The sequence below is a fragment of the Oncorhynchus mykiss genome, chromosome 17, assembly GCF_013265735.2.
Source record: "Oncorhynchus mykiss isolate Arlee chromosome 17, USDA_OmykA_1.1, whole genome shotgun sequence".
Taxonomy (NCBI): domain Eukaryota; kingdom Metazoa; phylum Chordata; class Actinopteri; order Salmoniformes; family Salmonidae; genus Oncorhynchus; species Oncorhynchus mykiss.
Window position 1 is genome coordinate 63,905,202 of NC_048581.1, and position 20,475 is coordinate 63,925,676.

The window sequence follows — 20,475 nt, forward strand, 5'->3', positions numbered from 1 at the left end:
GCCCAGCAACAGCTCCAAAACATCACTGCTCTAGAGGAGATCTGCATGGAGGAATGGGCCAAAATACCAGCAACAGTGTGTGAAAACCTTGTGAAGACTTACAGAACTTGTTTGACCTCTGTCATTGCCAACAAAAGGTATATAACAAAGTATTGAGATAAACTTTTGTTATTGACCAAATACTTATTTTCCACCATAATTTGCAAATAAATTCATTAAAAATCCTACAATTTGATTTTCTGGATTTTTTTTCTCATTTTGTCTGTCATAGTTGAAGTGTACCTATGATGAAAACAGGCCTCTCTCATCTTTTTAAGTGGGAGAACTTGCACAATTGGTGGCTGACTAAATACCTTTTTGCCCCACTGTATATTGGACAAGTGATCTTGGACTAGTATGTTCATATAGATGTTTATGCTGCTCTCTGTTGGTGCAAAGAAGGTACTGCAGAGGGCATCTTGCTAGAGATGAAGCAGCATGCATGTGCTGTAAATGCAATCATCCTGTGATCAGAAGAAAAGAGACAAATGCAGCATTTGGATACAGAAGTGTAAGGATATGAAAACATGTTGCAGCATTTTCCATCTCTTTGCATTGGCTACCTCTCAATCCACAGTCCTTCTCATCTCACCTACATCATTTTCATCTAACAATAATATAGGCAACTAACACCATAGTGTTTCTGATGTTTACTAAAGTACAGAGGCTTAGGCTGTGTGTGTTATGATCCTAACTGTAGACTTTAGATGTGTGTGTATTGGGCAGGTTTTCATCCTCACTCCTCTCTGCCTGCAACAGTCACCATGGACACGGATGTTGTTCTAGAACAGAAACGGATTACTGATAAATAACATACAGAGCAAACACACAGAGGACTTTCCACCCATTTTAACCACCATTAAACAACAGGCATTAAAACTCCAACACAAACTCACACAAAATTAGGCATTATTGTACATATCAATGATCTGTTTTCACAATTTCAAATGTAATGTAAATGAATGCAAATTCCCACTCCTTTTCCTCCACCAGCTAATTGCTCAATTATCTGTGTTTAAGTTCATATGGACAATGTGTATTTTATACCTTTATCCTCCTGAGACCCAGCAATTAATTTGTTGTCCTTTCTAGTGGACATCAGTTATTGGTCCATATCTTTGTATTAAGTTATGTTGTCCCTTTGAAAGGACAGTCTGGTCTTTTCAATGTTATCACATGTGTGGTGGTGTGATATTGGCAACTTTGTCTTCCTGGTTCTTAAAGAAATGTCTGCCTTCAAAATTAGCACATTTTATGGACATTTGAAAATAAGTGTGAGTAATTATTGATGATAATTTTTGTGAGTTTGATATTCAAATTGTTTCTCGTAAGTGAATATCTCATGAATGGTTAAGTGAGTTTTCAGGCCTGTGTAATCATTTTTTAACATTAAATTGTATCTAAATAAGAGCTTATCAAGAAATGTCCTCTGTAGTGGACACCCAGATGCTGCAACTATGTTTTTTTACCTTCTATACCCATTGACTGTAATGTAAAAAAAAATCACATTCACGTCCGAATAACCACTACAGAGGAAAATTTTGCACTTTCAATAAAAGATAAATAACACAATTTTTCTAAACAATGTCTTGGTAACATGTTTTTTCCCCACCCCAAACACCTACTTTATGTGAATAATAATAATAAATCCTAAACTCTTTTTCCCGGGTCTCAGGATTATGATAGTTAACTGTCATCTGATCATTTCCTCACAAAGTGCTTTTGACCTGTAAATCCACTAAAATAGAAATCTTTCTGATGAGATGTCATGGCAACCCAGTGGGGTGTTGTAGATTGAGTTTGGTAGTGACTAAAAGCCTGGAGGGGGAGTTCTTTGTGTGTGTGTGTGTGTGTGTGTGTGTGTGTGTGTGTGTGTGTGTGTGTGTGTGTGTGTGTGTGTGTGTGTGTGTGTGTGTGTGTGAGAGAGAGAGAGAGAGAGAGAGAGAGTACAGTTTGAGCTAGTCCATTATTCCAACTCTCTGCTCAATAGAGCTCAATACACAGGGAGTGAAGGGGATCAGTGGGGTGTCTGAGGTTAGGGAGAGACAGAAACACTAGAAAGATTCAGGCCGATATGAAGTTCCAGTAATGTTCCAGTAATTTACAGCTGCTTTGTATTGAGAGGAAAAGGAATAAACACACAGATTTTGAGTTAAAAAATTCAAACCTTTCAATGGACAAATAAGCATGATTAGGTAACGAACAATAAAGATCAACCATAACCAAACAAACCAGCAGATGTCAGTGTGACTGCATGGAGTTGACCTGAGTATCAGTGAGAGAGGACTACCCAGGGTGGTTTTCCAGGGAAAATGTCATTTTCGTCAAGCTTATTTTCATTCTCGAATCTCCTTCCCCCTATTCCAAGCACAAACTCATCGTTCTGTTTTAAACAGGATGCAAGATATATTAATTTACTCAAACATGTTAATTATCTCCCTTTTCTCCTCCCCTGATCCTTTCTTTAACATCCAACCTCACTATCTTCTCCTTCTAATCTGTTCCTCCTGTCTCCTTCTCTACCTCCTCCCTTCTCCTCCTCTCTGTTCCATCTGATTAACTTCAGTTTAAGTGAAATTGTAAGGATTGCCGTGCTTGTCTGTCTCTCTAGTGCAAAACAAATGGATCAATCCCTTATCTCTCAATGTCAGAGTGGTCAATCAATGGAGGGAGGGATAGGAGCAGGAGCGAGAGCGAGAGAGAAAATACTCCAGGGAGAGTTTTCTATTCATGGATTGTCAACCATGTCATCATCACTCCACAGCTGGGCCCGGACCAGTCCTACAGACAGCAACGGAAGATGAGTGAATGTGTTTAGTGATTGCGTGAGTGTGTCAGTGAGTGTGTGTATGTATTTGTTTGTTTGGGAGGGACTGCTGCATCCGCTAGTGTGAGAGTGCGACATTAGAAGGGGTTGTGTGGAGGCGTAGGACCCCATCATGTCTGACTATCGCAGCCTACAGAGATAATTAATCACTACCTCCATATCCCCTCTGTAGGTTACCAGTAATAGAGCCTGTATACCTACATAATCCCTGCCTAAAATCAGTGTATGGCCAAGAGATGGGTGTCTGCTGCACTGCCCCTGCATGGCTTTGGTCTTCTCATCTTTGAGGGGTTCAAACTAATATGATCCTCCTTTACCAGAGCTTTTAATCATTGGAAAAAGCCAGATAATTAACATAGTGATACGGTGGGAGCTGTAGATGAGAGGAAGTCTATGATGCTGTAGATGAGCTTGGATAAAACCTTTTTTTTTTAAAGAGTTAAAAACGTTAGATGAGCTTCCAAAGTGAGGTAAAGGTTGGAAATGGCGATTCAGGATGAAAGAGAATAGGGGAATATAAATGGAACAGGGTCGTGCACAGACCTTTAAGGGGGCAGGTGCTCAAAATGAACAAAGGGCACCCACATGCTTGATTTAAAAAAAAACTTTCATAATTCATATCTTCAAATTCATAACATGGCCTACCAAATGCCTCTGTAGCGAGACATTTTCTTTCTTAGAATAGGCCTATTTATTTCTGCAACAACATTCACTCATCAGCCAACCAGACCGAATTATGATGATGTAGGCTAAATCAAGTGTTAATCAAATGTTATGCTACTGTGGCAGCACTGCTGATATTTAAACTAGGTACACTTGAACTAGGTACACACTTTACCAGTGACCGCATTTCTCAAGCCATGCATGTTTGGATACCGGGTGCGCGCAATCTCCATACAGGGCAGACTGGGGAAAGGGCGCAACCGGGCGCGTGCGAGCTCTCTACAGGGCAGATTATCAGGCGCAAACAACGGACAGGGGGTGGCGACCTTGACACAGATAGAGCCCTATCTGTGCACGTGCCTGAAGTGGGACATCATTCAAACTGGTGAATAGGCTAATAGTGTTATTGGTGTGCTCTGCTCGTCCCCGTTATTTCACTTTCACTCCACCGCGTGCATGTGAAGTCACTAATGTTGAAGAGGACAGTGCCGTTTCCGATTGTGATGAGGTGGACTCTCGCTCTCTCTCTCTCACACACATAGTAACCTACACCCACTCACAGCACGCGCCCCGCGCACCGCTCCGCGCACTGCTCATCCATACACTCGCATGCAGAACGCGCGCATCGCTGTGCTACTGTCTTGCAAAAGGCAATAGGTGCGTATCCTAAAAGGTTTGTTTTTACTGTTCTCAGCAAACGCCTTATTCTGACATCTTCTAGAGAGTTTGGCAGCACCTGCTCCTGTTTCTGGGGTCAACAATTGCAAAGGAGACTTCTGAGAAATAGTGACAGACAGAGTGAGGTAGGTGCAAATGTCACATTATTCCATGTAGGCCTATTTGGAATAAAATTCAGCTTGCATTGTTTTATTTTGTGAAATACTGTATCTTAAGAGAAAAACAGGTGTATATCAACACCAAACAAACATACATTTATTGGAGGAAAATAATTGTTGTATTGTGACAGTATTGGCTATCAAAGTTATTTATAGTAGTGAGAATGTCTAGAATGTATTAATGTGTTCAATAAGAGGTGATATTTCCTGGGGGTCCTGCGGTGCTGCTGCTCGGCACCCGGTCGGTGAAGGTGTCTCACTGATTGAATTCAGAATGACGGATCAATCAGAGTCTTGGCGGGGTGTGGAGGTGAATGCGGGATCGATCGCTGTTATTGATTCCGCTGAGTGACAGGGATGGGGTGGGGATAGGCCTAAGTGGAAGGGCTGTGGGGGTGATGATAAAGAGAACGATAGCATATACCTTTATTGGACACAATATCATTAAATGTCTCTGGGTGTGATGGTAAGGGTAACTGGGACATTTTATATAAGTCTATATTGTGTTTGTGGCACAACAAGAACAGGAGAGGACAAGGTTGGAAATATAAACAGTAATCTCTCTCTCTCTCTCTCTCTCTCTCTCTCTCTCTCTCTCATTGATACAATATCAGTCAAAAGTTTGGACACACCTACTCATTCCAGGATGTTCCTTTGTTTTTACTATTTTCTACATTGTAGAATACTAGTGAAGACATCAAAGCTATGAAATAACACATATGGAATCATGTAGTAACCATACACGTGTTAAACAAATCAAATATATTTTATATTTGAGATTCTTCAAAGTAACCAGCCACCCTTTACCTTGATGACACTTTTGCACACCCTTGGTATTCTCTCAACCAGTTTCATGAGGTAGTCACCTGGAATTCATTTCAAATAACAGGTGTGCCTTGTTAAAAGTTAATTTGTGGAATTTCTTTCCTTCTTAATGCGTTTGAGTCGTTTGAGTTGTTACAAGGTAGGGGTGGTATACAGAAAATAGCCCTATTTGGTAAAAGATCAAGTCCATATTATGGCAAGAACAGCTCAAATAAGCAAAGCAAAACGTGGAGTTTGGAGTTTGTGACAGTAACTATGTGAGAGTATTACAGTATTATAGACACTATGTCTTTGGATTTCTTGGATCTTCTATGTAGAAGAAGCCTTTACCTTCTAACAACTCCTGTGTAGCTTTTGAGCGTCATAGCGTCATGCACATGTTACAAAGGGTCAGAATTCCAAATGAATTCCGGTGTCGTGGTGGGACTCATTGTGTTAACACAGGAAAAGGAAGTTAAAACATTTCTGGACGGTGAGACAAAGTGGACTTTCACCCACTGTAATAGATGCAAAAGGGAGGTCGAGGGATCAATAAGTCTTTCCTTTCCTGGATTTGTTTGCATACCTCAATAGTCATAAGGCCTACAAACCCATTTTATTGCTAAATAAAATATCTACATGACAGTTAAAACTGAGTGTTGCGTTAAATCAAGGAATTATATGACAGGATAAACATCTAACCGATACATGAGATTGGATCTCTATTGGAATGTGGAAAAGGCCAGCTGCTCCACTCATATGAGGTTCGGTGTGCTATTATCAGACTTCAATTATTGAAATAGCTTCACTCCTGGTTGCTGGCACTGGCACAAATCATGACAATCTACACAAGCAAACCTCCTCCAGTAATTCACATTCTCACAGCCTAGCAAGGTTCCTATTCTGAAATTAGCTTAATCGGTAAATTGCCTGAAAAGTTGTGTTTGTGTAACTCAAAACAGTGAGAAACATGACAATCAGCCACATTAGTCATATTTCATCATCACAGATCAGACAGCTTTACACCAAATATATAGTACATTTGTTCTGTTTGTTAAAGTCTGTTTTAGAGCTGTCCATCAAACATTACTTTAGTCACAAAGCTGTGTGGTGGGCCATAACATCCCAGTGGTAAATGCATCAACGTGTGGGGAAATAGAGAAAAAGTGATTGTAGGAAAAGTAGGATTAAACCACAACAATGAAAAATGACATTCTCCTCCTGATAACACTACATGGTTAAATGTATCAAATTATTATTTTTCCTCCTACTGTCTCCCTCCCTCCCTCTCTCTCGCTCTCTCTCCATCAGGATGTGTGGGGTGGACTTGGATCTGGACGAGGGGGGCTCAGGCGACGAGGAGAAGGAGCAGGAGGAGTTCTGGGTGGGTGAGAGGGTGAAGATGCTGCCTCCTCCCACGGCCCACAGTGAGGGCAGCGCATGGGGTAGCCGTCGGGGCAGTTGTGGCTGTGTGGCGTGCGGTGTGGGGCTGCTGCTGTGGAATGTGGGTTTGGCCTTGGTGTGTGTCCTGGTCCTGGTGGCCGTGTTTGCCCTGGTCCTGCTGCCCGCCTCACTGCTGCTCTACGCCGGCTTCCTCTGCCACTCACGGGTAAGTAGTGGCCCGCTTATAGCGCTACTCAAAGTCTCTAACACAAACTTTGACAACAACAGAATATTGTGGTTAGAATTCCAATTCCTTATGACAGCCATTTCCTGGTGCTTGGTACGATTTCATCTCAGAATTGAGGTCACAGAGCGTCTCCAGTCAAGTCAGTACCGCTCACAGTCTCCCACCCCTGGTTAATATGTGACCTGATGCTGAGCTGAACACTGGCTCACTCTGCCAGAGAACCACACAAGAATCATGATCATAGCTGATTGGCCCTGAGGTTGAGCTCTGTAACCCATGGCAACCCTTTAAACAGCTTATTTGCATTTTTACAACGGGTGGGTCTAATCCTGAATGCTGATGAATTAAAACCGCATTCCAGCCGGTGTCTATTCCACAAGTTACCACCGGCTAAATCTATGACATTAAAATGCCTATTTACTCTGTTCCATCTGACTGCGCAATCCATTGTCTCATCAGCCCAGCCAGGCAACTTATAAACTTGATCTCCACTATAAAAAGCATCTAGACATTATCTCACATTTCTTTTAGACTAACATTTAGTTTTCAACAGCAGAAATGTGTACAAACCTTGCTGTTTGTCTCTCTGACATTTGCAACATTGTTTCAATATTCAAATTCAATCTCCTGCTGTCCCATAGTAAGGAACGTGTTGTGAGTTGGGACGAGACAGACAGGCAGGCAGCGTTTCTCAGCCAGTCAAAATCATGATTCAGCTGGCATAATTTTTATGGATATATACAAAAAAAATTCAATTGCAAAAGGTCAAATGAAACGCAACTCATTTGCAGTCTTCCAGCTTCAGTTTGAACTGATTGTGTTACTGTAGCTGTGTTGTTGGCTAGCTCCTCTGAACGACAGTGTCCTGACGAGACACGTTTTCTATGCCAGGCGAAATCCCACCTCATCAGCTTATTGTTATGGATTTATCCAAATAAATGTCACTAGAAAACAGCCTAAACAAACGCAAATGCAACTACTTTGCTTTTATTCTGGCTGCACTTTTTGACGTGACTGTAAGTTAGATACAGAACAAAAGGACTGAACGACCTGGTTGCGTCCATAGATACAGAACAAAAGGACTGAACGACCTGGTTGCGTCCATAGATACAGAACAAAAGGACTGAACGACCTGGTTGCGTCCATAGATACAGAACAAAAGGACTGAACGACTGGGTCGCGTCCATAGATACTGAACAAAAGGACTGAACAACTGGGTCGCGTCCATAGATACAGAACAAAAGGACTGAACGACCTGGTTGCGTCCATAGATACAGAACAAAAAGACTGAACGACTGGGTCGCGTCCATAGATACAGAACAAAAGGACTGAACGACCTGGTTGCGTCCATAGATACAGAACAAAAAAGACTGAACGACTGGGTCGCGTCCATAGATACAGAACAAAAGGACTGAACGACCGGGTCGCGTCCATAGATACAGAACAAAAGGACTGAACGACTGGGTCGCGTCCATAGATACAGAACAAAAGGACTGAACGACTGGGTCGCGTCCATACATACAGAACAAAAGGACTGAACGACTGGGTTGCGTCCATAGATACAGAACAAAAAGACTGAACGACTGGGTCGCGTCCATAGATACAGAACAAAAAGACTGAACGACTGGGTCGCGTCCATAGATACAGAACAAAAAGACTGAACGACTGGGTCGCGTCCATAGATACAGAACAAAAAGACTGAACGACTGGGTCGCGTCCATAGATACAGAACAAAAAGACTGAACGACTGGGTCGCGTCTCTAGCAACCCTAGATAGCACCGGCTTCTCAGGCATTATCACTTAAATGGAACTAAAATAACCTTTACGTAATAAGAACCCCACTAGTGGATAGACGTGTATGTCTGCCGTGCTCTAACATGAAGATGTTTGAACATGAGTTTAAATGAAAGATTCCTTCCTTCTCCCCCCTAACCAACACAGTAAAAGTATACCGGGCATACCCAAGTATCTAAAGAATGGTAGAATTCAGTTCTTGTTGTGCATGGAATCGACATCAAGAACACCCTAGACCAGAGGCAAACAGACACACCCTTAGGGTGGGACAGGACGTTGAGGTTCAAGTATCTGTCCAAGTGGGAGTATGTAGAGTATGAAGAGTAGGGGGCAAGTACAGAACTCAGGGGCAAACCCTGTGTGACTTCAGCACTGGCTCTGGGAACACCCTGGATCAGGGGCAGACAGATACCCCTACATTTCTGGGTAAGATATGACGTCCCTGTCAACCTCTGTCAGCCTCACCCTTCTTCAGACATCACCCAGAAGATGACATCACTTCATTGGCCTATTATACTACAGTATTTTACTCACTCCCAAATGAATGAGAAAGGTAGACATATTGCTGGATGCATCTTGGCAATAGACCACTTTTAAGAACTCAAGGGAAAATTCCACTCAAAAACTATCCTTTAGTATGCTTCATGAGTCCACTGTTGATACAATCCCAAAAAGGTTTTACATGTCAGCAATCAAGTTTTCAAGATATAGACTTTAAAAATAAAGAAAGTGTCTGATGCATTTTGCATGCAAAAGGAAAATAATCCTGCAGCAACAGGAAATGTGAATTATTATGTGGATTATAATGAATTGACTTTTTATTAGGGGTTGATACATTTTTCGTACGGGAAAATCAAGTGGAAATTACAAACTTCAGAAGCCTTTTTAAACCTCAATTAAACGTTTTACATTTCCTGCATTACAGGAAACTTTTCCTTTTCCTTGTTTTATAAAGGTTTTGTATAATTTTAGCCAGTAGTTTTTAAAGTAGTGTTCACAAGCCAAAACGGGTCCCCGGAAATTGTGCACAATTGTGTACTACGTCATCCATTTTGTATATGATATGTTCCGTCCAGCAAAAAATACATAAAACATTCTGTAATCTGAATTATATGTTACCAATTCCAATTCGTACAATATGTTATGGATTTGTAAGTGCTTAAGATCCCGTTCAATCTCTTTAACACGTCTGACAAACACGTAAGACCACCTTTAAGAACAGGTGGACTGTGTCTAAAACAGGATTATGATGTGCATTTTGAAGAGGTCCTCCTTAGACACGCCACGAGGACCAGATTCAAGGCGCGGACACGTCAGTAAACGCTATCAGTCTCATAATGATGCCAAAGTGTCCTCTAAGATCTACAGCTGTTGCCCTTGGCGAAAAGTAAACTACCCAAATCACCTTCTGACAGCGCTGTGTGGTCATATTTCCTCAGCCCCTCATCTGGTAGAGTTGGCACCGTGCCAGGTGGCCTTGCTTGTCTCCATTATTGATGTTACATTCAAATATGTCTCTGTTGTATTTTGTCTTCCTTTTACTGCTGTTTGCTAACTTTTTTGACATTTGGAAGAAGTTTGTGTACTATCAAACACACTGATTGCTCTTTCTTTGGAAAGTTGCCTTTAATTAAATCAATAGCAATTTATTTAATTTATTTGATTTGATTTTAATTCATTCTTCATGTCTTAAAGTGTCCAGAAGACACTGGCATTTTCAAGACGTTTTCATTAGTGATGGCTGGGAAGGATGTACAAATATACAGAATGTGAGTGGCATGTGTAATGTGTAGCCTAATAGTATGTTGTGAACATTACTATATATAATATAACAAGTGCCAGTATAGACCCTTGCTGCCTGCCACAGTTGGGAATGTCAGTCAACTGTTGGAGAAGTGAAGGATTGGACAGTGAGAGAGGATATCCATGAGAAGACATGATTGTTGAATTAGTGCCAATTAGTCCCCAGCTGGGCCCATGCCTATGCTGACAAGACAGAAAGAATAAAGTGGAGAAAATGTGTGTGTGTGCGTGTGCATGTGCGCGTGTGTGTGTGTGTGTAGATTGATGATGGCTCGAGGTTGCAGCGTTCAGTTAAGGTGGGTGGGGAAATTCCTCTTGAAAATGCTGACAAAGAGAGAATTATATGCCAGAGGGTTCTTATAGAATGTAGCCCTAACGAGAACACACTGAGTGTTTGTGCACTTGTATGTAAGTGTTTTTGTGCATTTTTGAATATCTGTCTGTTTGTGTGTGCATGAGCGTGTCTGTCTGCCTGTCTGTCCCACTCTGTGTATCTGTATCACTCTTTCTTCCCTCTTGCTGACAGTGTCTGTATATAGTACACTATGTATACAAAAGGAATCGGCTATTTCAGCCACACCTGTTGCTGACAGGTGTATAAAAACAAAGCACACAGCCATGCAATCTCCATAGACAAATATTGGCAGAAAAATGGCCTTTGAATGTGGCGCCATCATAAGATGCCACCTTTCCAACAAGTCAGTCTGCCCTGCTAGAGAGCTGATATTGTGAAGTGGAAATGTCTAGGAGCAACAACGGCTCAGCCGTGAAGTGATATGCCCCCCAAGCTCACAGAACAGGACCGCTGAGTGCTGAAGCGCGTAACTTTAAAAAAAAAATCGATCCTCGGTTCTAATACTCACGACAGAGTTCCAAACGGCTTCTGGAAGCAAAATCAGCACAATACCTGTTCTTCAGGAGCTTCATGAAATAGGTTTCCATGGCCGAGCAGCCAAACACAAGCCTAAGATCACCATGTTTAATGCCAAGCGTCGGCTGGTGTGGTGTAAAGCAGCCGTGGTGTGGTGTAAAGCACACCACCATTGTACTCTGGAGCAGTGGAAATGCATGCTCTGGAGTGATGAATCATGCTTCACCACTTTAGCAGTCGACGGACGAATCTGGGTTTGGCGGACACCAGGAGAACGCTACGTGCCCCAATGCATAGTGCCAAACTGTAAAGTTGGAGAAGGAATAATGGTCTGGGGCTGTTTTTCATGGTTTGGGCTAGGCCCCTTAGTTCCAGTGAAGGGAAATCTTAAGTCCTTGCTGCAATGTTCCAACATCTAGTGGAAAGCCTTCCCAGAAGAGTGGAGGCTGTTATAGCAGCAAAGGGGAGACCAACTCCATATTAATTCCCATGATTTTGGAATGAGATGTTCAATGAGCAGGATCCACATACCCTGGTTTATGTAATGTATGTCACAGATGATCAAGTCTAGTAAGCAGAGCAGGGGCTCCATTACCTATCTGTCTCTTGTCGCTCTCATCTCATCCCAGTCTCTCTCTCCACCTTCCTTCCTCCCTCTCTCACCCTCCCTCTATCTCTTTCCCTCTCTCTATACATCTCTCCTGTTTTCTTTCTGTGGTGCTTACAGGTGATTGACAGCCTAGGGATTGTATTGGCAGCTCTGGGCTGCTTCTTATCTGAACAGTGAACAGCAGAGGGAAACTGGAAAAGAGTCTGTCACACACCCCAGTACCTTCCGTCTTATGGTCCCTCTTGTGTACACACACGCACACACACACCTCTTCTTCCCCCTCAGTTCTTTTCAGTTAAACTAAAGCACAAACATTTGCATCACTAACAAAAACAACTCAGAAACACATACTGTATCAATGGAATTGTCCCTATCACTGGAGTGTGTTTCTGTCTGAATGTAACAGTCTGTGTTCTACCCCCGCAGGTCCTAGATTCCCCCTCTCCTATCTGCCGTTACCTCGACGACAACAGTTGCTCCGCCCTCATCATCCTGGGCTTTGTGATGATGTCACCGCTGGTGGTGGTGGCGGCGGCCATCTTCTGTGGGCTGCTCCGGAGGCTGCGACTCCTGCTGCTGTTTCAGCCAATAACAGGTGCATGGTACCATGGACGGGGCTTGGACTGGGGGGGTGATGTCCGTGCCTGGGTCTGATTGGACCAATGCTCGAAGAGTTCAATAGGTTAACAGTCAAGAGAGAATCGAGTCCTGGAGAATCGCAGTGTCAAATCTATTTAGTGTCCTATTAAACTGTAATGAATGTCATACAATCGAATGGATACAATGTGAACCAGTCCAATTGTTTAAAGACAGAGCTTTACATGTGGCTATAGGGCTGTTGCTGGTCAGAAGGAAACAGTGGAGGTAAGGGTGGAATATGCTAGCAGCTCTTCTCTGTGGATTTGTATTGGTTATGTATATTGATCTATTTTCAATTATCTGCTAACTTATATGGTTGTGAATCTTGATGTAGCAGAAAAATGTAACTATCACTCAAATGTCTAGAATGGAAGGAAAATACGTTTACAAGCTTACTTATTTAGCAGATTTTGTTCATTCTATTGATTTCGTTATATTCACCATCTTGTAAAAGTGCCATGTAAGCTACCTCAATGTAAGTATAGTTCATAAAAGTAGCCTAGGTTGCTCTACATCAGCCATGTGTGAACGGGATGAGACAGAATTGTAGCCTTTTCTTTTTCTGTTGTGTTTGTTTTTTTGTTTAGTATATTGGCATATTTTCTTGCTAAAAATCATTCTGATGTGTTTTAACAGAGCCGTCATTACTAATTTTGTACTTATCAGATCCTACCAACGTTACATTTCTATGTACCTAGTAATTGACTTATATGTAAACACATTACTGGTAATTCCCCTTAATTGCGGCCACCGTAAAAGGAATTGGAGCTGAAATGCCAAGTCTTTGATCCGTCTATCTTTAAATAACACATAGTAGAGGCTAATGGCGAGGACACTTAGTTCAAATAGATATACAGTTTTAAATCCATGGACATTTCACTGTCATTATCTCACATAGATCTTTATATGATGTGTGGTATGATTCATATCAGATAATGCCTAGACATTCCTCAATCTGCTCCTGAGAGACAGTGTGGTTCTATGTGATATTACTTAATAGAGTGCCTCTCTTCCTACCAACATGGTCTACTACTTTGAAAGCATTACTCAATAGTATGTTAATCACTGTTTATCATAATTTTTTTCAATTTAACCTTTAACTAGGCAAGTCAATTAAGAACAAATTCTTATTTACAAGGACGGCCTGCACCGGCCAAACCCGGACGACACTGGGCCAATTGTGTGCCGCCTTATGGGACTCCCAATCACGGCCGGTTGTGATACAGCCTGATCATTTGAGATCTAAAGACGTTACTCATGGAAAGATGGCATCCAGTAGTCATGTTGTTGTCTGAGGCAGACACACATTTACACAGTGTATAGAGCATAAGCACCCAACCAAAAATCCCCATCTCATAATTTAGCTATACATTTGAATCAACTTAAATAATTACTTGAAGTGAATTGAACTCAATAGACTCTACTTATTGAACCATGAACTATATCAGAACAGTTGATGGTTGTAGCCAATCCACATTCTGTAAATGTATGTTATTGAAGAATAAACCTGTTGACATACTTGTGTTGATGTTGCATCTTACACACACTTCAAACACTAATGGTGATAGAGGGAGTGCCAGTACAGTGGGTGTGCAGTGGAATGACTCACTCTGCCTGGGAGAGGGTTTGATAGTCATCTCCAGACTCCTCAAACTCTCCAACTTCAAATGTACTGCCTCGTACATGCACTTATTCATTTCCCCCTAATGTGGCCATATTAACTGGGGTTTAATGTAACCCATTTTCACACGGCAATATAATCGACTGTTTTAGTTTTTTTATTAACTTTGGACATTACTGTAACACAGGACATATTTCAAGTAAACATTTTAAAGTAGCCTGCTTGTCTTACTCAATTACTATGTATGAATGGAATTAAGGACATGCTGTGCACTTTGTTTAGAAATGTAAAGCCAATACAAGGGATTTCTCTGAATACATGTGTATATTTATGTCATCCCTTTACCTAGACAAAATACTTGGGGTGGCAGGTAGCCTAGTGGGTAGAGCATTGGACCTCTAACTGAAAGGTCACAAGATCAAATCCCTGAGCTGACAAGGTAAAAACCTGTTGTTCTGCCCCTGAACAAGGCAATTAACCCACTGCTCCTAGGCTGTCATTGAAAATAAGAATTTGTTATTAACTGACTTGCCTAGAAAATAAATTAAAATATTGATTTTGTCATTATGAGCTCTTCCATGGCAGCAACATTTTATGAGAAGGACATGAGGTAATGAAGATGTTGAATTTGATGCTGGTGTGTACAGATGTAGGATCTTAATTTGACCTATATTGTCACAGCAAAATAATCCTGCAGAAACAGGATTTGAACATTTAGTCAATAATGTTGATCAGTGCTTAGGCTATTAGCTGGCCAAAAGCAGGCTACATGAAAAGTGCAATACTGTTAATATAACTGTGTGTTAGTGCAGGTTCAGTTAATTTCTGTAAATCATGAAGGTCATCTGCATTTCCTGAGCATGATTAAGATCCTACACCTGTACAGATGTCGGATCTTAATATGACCCATTTCGTCGCAGGAGGAAAATAATCCTCCAGCAGGAAGATATTCATATTTCGAGTTGACTCCAGGTGGCTGCTGGAAGGGGGGGGGGGGGTTGTAGTCAGTTCAAGTAGACTATGTATGTTCGTTTGAATTCGTATGTGGATTATAGAGTACCAGTCAAAAGTATGGACACACCTACTCATTCAAGGGTTTTTCTTTATTTTGTGAAGACAAACTATAAAATAACACATCGAATCATGTAGCAACCCAAAAAGTGTTAAATATATTTTTGATTCTTCAAAGTAGCCAGCCTTTGCCGTGATGACAGCTTTACACACTCTTGGAATTCTCTCAACCAGCTTCATCTGGAATGCTTTTCCAACAGTCTTGAAGGAGTTTCCACATATGCTGAGCACTTGTTGTCTGCTTTTCTTCACTCTGCGGTCCAACTTATCCCAAATCATTGGGTTGAGGTCGGGTGATTGAGGTGGCCAGGTCATGATGCAGCACTCCATCAGAGGTGTGTTGGGTCATTGTCCTGTTGAAAAACAAATTATAAAACCTAAGATGACTAGTGGGACTATCACATAGTCGGGAGGAACTATTGGATATAAGAGCAACGTCAACTCACCAACATTACGACCAGCAATACGACTTTCCCGAAGCGGATTCTCTGGTTTGCCCACCACCCAGGACAATTGATCGGATCCCAGCCGGCGACCCAAAACAACGAACAACGTAGAAGGGGCAGATGGAGCGGTCTTCTGGTCAGGCTCCGTAGACGGGCACATCGCGCACCGCTCCCGAGTAAACTACTCGCCAATGTCCAGTCTCTTGACAACAAGGTAGACGAAATCCGTGCAAGGGTAGCCTTCCAGAGAGACAGACTGTAACGTTCTTTGTTTCACGGAAACATGGCTCACTCGAGACACGCTACCGGAGTCGGTACAGCCAGCTAGTTTCTTCACGCATCGCGCCGACAGAAACAAGCATATTTCTGGTAAGAAGGGCAGGGGTGTATGCCTTATGATTAACAAGACGTGGTGTGATCATAACATACATGAACTTAAGTCCTTCTGTTCACCTGACTTAGAATTCCTCACAATCAAATGTCGACCGCATTATCTAGCTAGAAAATTATCTTCGATTATAAATTACAGCCGCATATCCCCCGAAGCAGACACAATGATGTCCCTGAAAGAACTTAATTTGACTCGATGTAAACTGGAAACCACATATCCTGAGGGTGCATTTATTGTAGCTGGGGATTTTAACAAGGCCAATCTGAAAACAAGGCTCCCTAAATTCTATCAGCATATCGATTGTGCTACCAGGGCTTGCAAAACCCTAGATCATCGTTATTCTAACTTCCGCGATGCATATAAGGCCCTCCCCCGCCCTCCAGTCGGAAAAGATGACCACAACTCCATTTAGTTGCTTCCAGCCTATAGACAGAAACTAAAACAGGAGGCTCCCATGCTCAGGTCCGTTCAACGCTGGTCCGACCAATCGGATTCCAGGCTTCAAGATTGCGGCGAACAATATTGATGAATAAGCTGATTCGGTGAGCGGGTTTATCAGCAAGTGCATCAGCGATGTCATACCCACAGAGTCTATTAAAACATTCCCAAACCAGAAACCATGGATGGATGGTGCAAAACTGAAAGCGCGAACCACTGCTTTTAATCAGGGAAAAGTGACCCGAAACATACAAACAGTGTAGCTATTCCCCCCGCAAAGCAATCAAACTAGCTAAATGTCAGTATAGAGACAAAGTAGTGTTGCAATTCAATGGCTCAGACACGAGGTATGTGGCAGGGTCTACAGTCAATCACGGACTATAAAAGGAAAACCAGTCCCGTCGTGGACCAGGAAGTCTTGCTCCCAGACAGACTAAACAACTTCTTTGCTAGCTTTGTGGACAATACAGTGCCACTGACACGGCCCGCTACTAAAACCTGCGGGCTCTCCTTCACTGCAGCCGACTTGAGCAAAACATTTAAACGTATTAACCCTCGCAAGGCTGCAGGCCCAGATGGCATCCCCATCCGCATCCTCAGAGCATGCGCAGACTAGCTGGCTGGTGTGTTTACGGACATATTCAATCAATCCTTATCCCAGTCTGCTGTTCCCGCATTCTTCAAGAGGGAAACCATTGTTTCTGTTCCCAAGAAAGCTAAGGTAACTGAGCTAAATGACTACCGCCCCGTACCACTCACTTCAGTCACCATGAAGTGCTTTGAGAGACAAGTCAAGTACCATATCACCTCCACTCTACCTGACACCCTAGACCCACTACAATATGCTTACCGCCCCAATAGGTCCACAGACAACGCAATCACACTGCCCTAACCCATCTGGACAAGAGGAATACCTATGTGAGAATGCTGTTCATCGACTACAGCTCAGCATTTAACACCATAGTACACTCCAAACTCGTCATCAAGCTCGACCCCACCCTGTGCAACTGGGTCCTGGACTTCCTGACGGGCCACCCTCAGGTGGTGAGCGTAGGTAACAACATCTCCACCCCGCTGATCCTCAACACTGGGGCCCCATAAGGGTGCGTTCTCAGCCCCCTCCTGTACTCCTTGTTCACCCACGACTGTGTGGCCATACACGCCTCCAACTCAATCATCAAGTTCAGTGGCAGGCTTGATTACCAACAACAACGAGACGGCCTACAGGGATGAGGTGAGGGCCCTCGGAGTGTGGTGTCAGGAAAATAACCTCACACTCAACGTCAACAAAACAAAGGAGATGATCGTGGACTTCAGGAAACAGCAGAGGGAGCACCCCCCCATCAAATCAAATTTATTTATATAGCCCTTCGTACATCAGCTGATATCTCAAAGTGCTGTACAGAAACCCAGCCTAAAACCCCAAACAGCAAGCAATGCAGGTATAGAAGCACGGTGGCTAGGAAAAACTCCCTAGAAAGGCCAAAACCTAGGAAGAAACCTAGAGAGGAACCAGGCTATGTGGGGTGGCCAGTCCTCTTCTGGCTGTGCCGGGTGGAGATTATAACAGAACATGGCCAAGATGTTCAAATGTTCATAAATGACCAGCATGGTCGAATAATAATAAGGCAGAACAGTTGAAACTGGAGCAGCAGCACAGTCAGGTGGACTGGGGACAGCAAGGAGTCATCATGTCAGGTATTCCTGGGGCATGGTCCTAGGGCTCAGGTCCTCCGAGAGAGAGAAAGAAAGAGAGAATTAGAGAGAGCATATGTGGGATGGCCAGTCCTCTTTTGGCTGTGCCGGGTGGAGATTATAACAGAACATGGCCAAGATGTTCAAATGTTCATAAATGACCAGCATGGTCGAATAATAATAAGGCAGAACAGTTGAAACTGGAGCAGCAGCACGGCCAGGTGGACTGGGGACAGCAAGGAGTCATCATGTCAGGTAGTCCTGGGGCATGGTCCTAGGGCTCAGGTCCTCCGAGAGAGAGAAAGAAAGAGAGAAGGAGAGAATAAGAGAACGCACACTTAGATTCACACAGGACACCGAATAGGACAGGAGAAGTAATCCAGATATAACAAGCTATCCACATCGACGGGACAGTAGTGGAGAGGGTAGAAAGTTAAGTTCCTCGGCATACACATCACAGACAAACTGAAATGGTCCAACCACACAGACAGCGTGGTGAAGGCGCAGCAGCGCCTCTTCAACCTCAGGAGGCAGAAGAAATTTGGCTTGTTACCAGATAGAAACTTTTACAGATGCACAATCAAGAGCATCCTGTCGGGTTGTATCACCGCCTGGTACGGCAACTGCTCCGCCCACAACCGTAAGGCTCTCCAGAGGGTAGTGAGGTCTGCACAACGCATCACCCGGGGCAAACTACCTGCCCTCCAGGACACCTACAGCACCCGATGTCACAGGAAGGCCAAAAAGATCATCAAGGACAACAACCACCGAGCCACTGCCTGTTCACCCCGCTATCATCCAGAAGGCGAGGTCAGTACAGGTGCATCAAAGCAGGGACCGAGAGACTGAAAAACAGCTTCTATCTCAAGGCCATCAGACTGTTAAACAGCCATCACTAACATTGAGTGGCTGCTGCCAACATACTGACTCAACTCCAGCCACTGGAAAAATTGATGTAATAAATGTATCACTAGCCACTTTAAACAATGCCACTTTATATAATGTTTACATGCCCTACATTACTCATCTCATATGTATATACTGTACTCTATACCATCCACTGCATCTTGCCTATGCCGTTCTATACCATCACTTATTCATGTATTTTTTATGTACATATTCTTATTAATTCCTTTACACGTGTGTATAAGGTAATTGTTGTGAAATTGTTAGGTTAGATTACTCGTTGGATATTACTGTATTGTCGGAACTAGAAGCACGAGCATTTCGCTACACTCGCATTCACATCTGCTCACCATGTGTATGTGACAAATAAAATTTGATTTGAAGTCAGAAGTTTACATACACTTAGGTTGGAGTCATTAAAACTTGTTTTTCAACCACTCCGCATATTTCTCGTTAACAAACTATAGTTTTGGCAAGTCGGTTAGGACATCTACTTTGCGCATGACACAAGTAATTGTTCCAATAAATGTTTACAGACAGATTATTTCACTGTATCACAATTCCAGTGGGTCAGAAGTTTACATACACTAAGTTAACTGTGCCTTTAAACAGCTTAGAAAATGATGTCATGGCTTTAGAAGCTTCTGATAGGCTAATTGACATCATTTGATGGCCATCAGACTGTAAACAGCCATATCACTAACATAGAGACGCTGCTGTTAACATACAGACTCAAATCTCTGGCCACTTTAATAAATGGACTTAATAAAGGTATCACTAGTTACCTTAAATAACGCCACTTTAATAATGTTTATATATCCTAAATTACTCATCTCATATGTATTTACTGTTTTATACCATCTACTGCATCTTGCCTTGTTCGGGCGGCATTCAGCGGTAGACATCACCGGTTTTCTAGCCGCCACCGATCCACTTTTCATTTTCCATTTGTTTTGTCTTCATTGTACACACCTGGTTTCCATTCCCATAATTATATGTTCCTTATTTAACCCACTGATTCCCCCATGGTTTTGTGCGTGTTTGTTCGTTGTAAGTTGGTCTCATTTGTGAGCTTGATTATTTTCCTTCTTGGAAATGTTGTTTTGAGTAAAGTTACGTTTATTTCTCATTTCTGTGTCCTGCCCTGACTCCGCCTTACCTGCTACACCTAGACGCCTTACATGCCTATCATTAGTCACTTTAAATAACGCCACTTTAATAATGTTTACATATCCTACATCACTCATCTCATATGTATATACTGCTCTATACCATTTACTGCATCTTGCCTAAGCTGCACGGCCATTGCTCAGCCATATATTTATGTACATATTTTTATTCATCCCTTACATTTGTGTGTATGGTAGTTGTTGTGAATTTGTTAGATTAC

General features: G+C 42.5%; 1 protein-coding gene across 2 annotated transcripts; it reads left to right on the forward strand.

Moving 5' to 3' along the window:
- Positions 1 to 3,838: 3,838 nt before the first annotated feature.
- Positions 3,839 to 14,355, forward strand: LOC110494366 (transmembrane protein 88B). Of its 2 annotated transcripts, none has more exons than XM_036950425.1 (3): positions 3,839 to 4,186; positions 6,481 to 6,778; positions 12,305 to 14,355. In XM_036950425.1, exons 2-3 carry the CDS (start codon positions 6,482 to 6,484, stop codon positions 12,530 to 12,532), a joined length of 525 nt encoding a protein of 174 aa, XP_036806320.1. In that variant the 5' UTR covers positions 3,839 to 4,186; position 6,481; the 3' UTR covers positions 12,533 to 14,355. The 2 variants fall into 2 exon arrangements, with proteins under 2 accessions (XP_036806320.1, XP_021425031.2); XM_021569356.2 differs by having other exon boundaries at positions 3,841 to 4,332.
- The last annotated feature ends 6,120 nt before the right edge of the window (positions 14,356 to 20,475 follow it).

What these genes read in the sequence shown, in the direction of transcription:
- LOC110494366 (XM_036950425.1), top strand. Translation starts at nt 6,482, where the DNA reads ATGTGTGGGGTGGACTTGGATCTGGACGAGGGGGGCTCAGGCGACGAG. An exon ending in GCTTCCTCTGCCACTCACGG is followed by an intron (nt 6,779 to 12,304) that starts GTAAGTAGTGGC and finishes CTACCCCCGCAG; the next exon opens with GTCCTAGATTCCCCCTCTCC.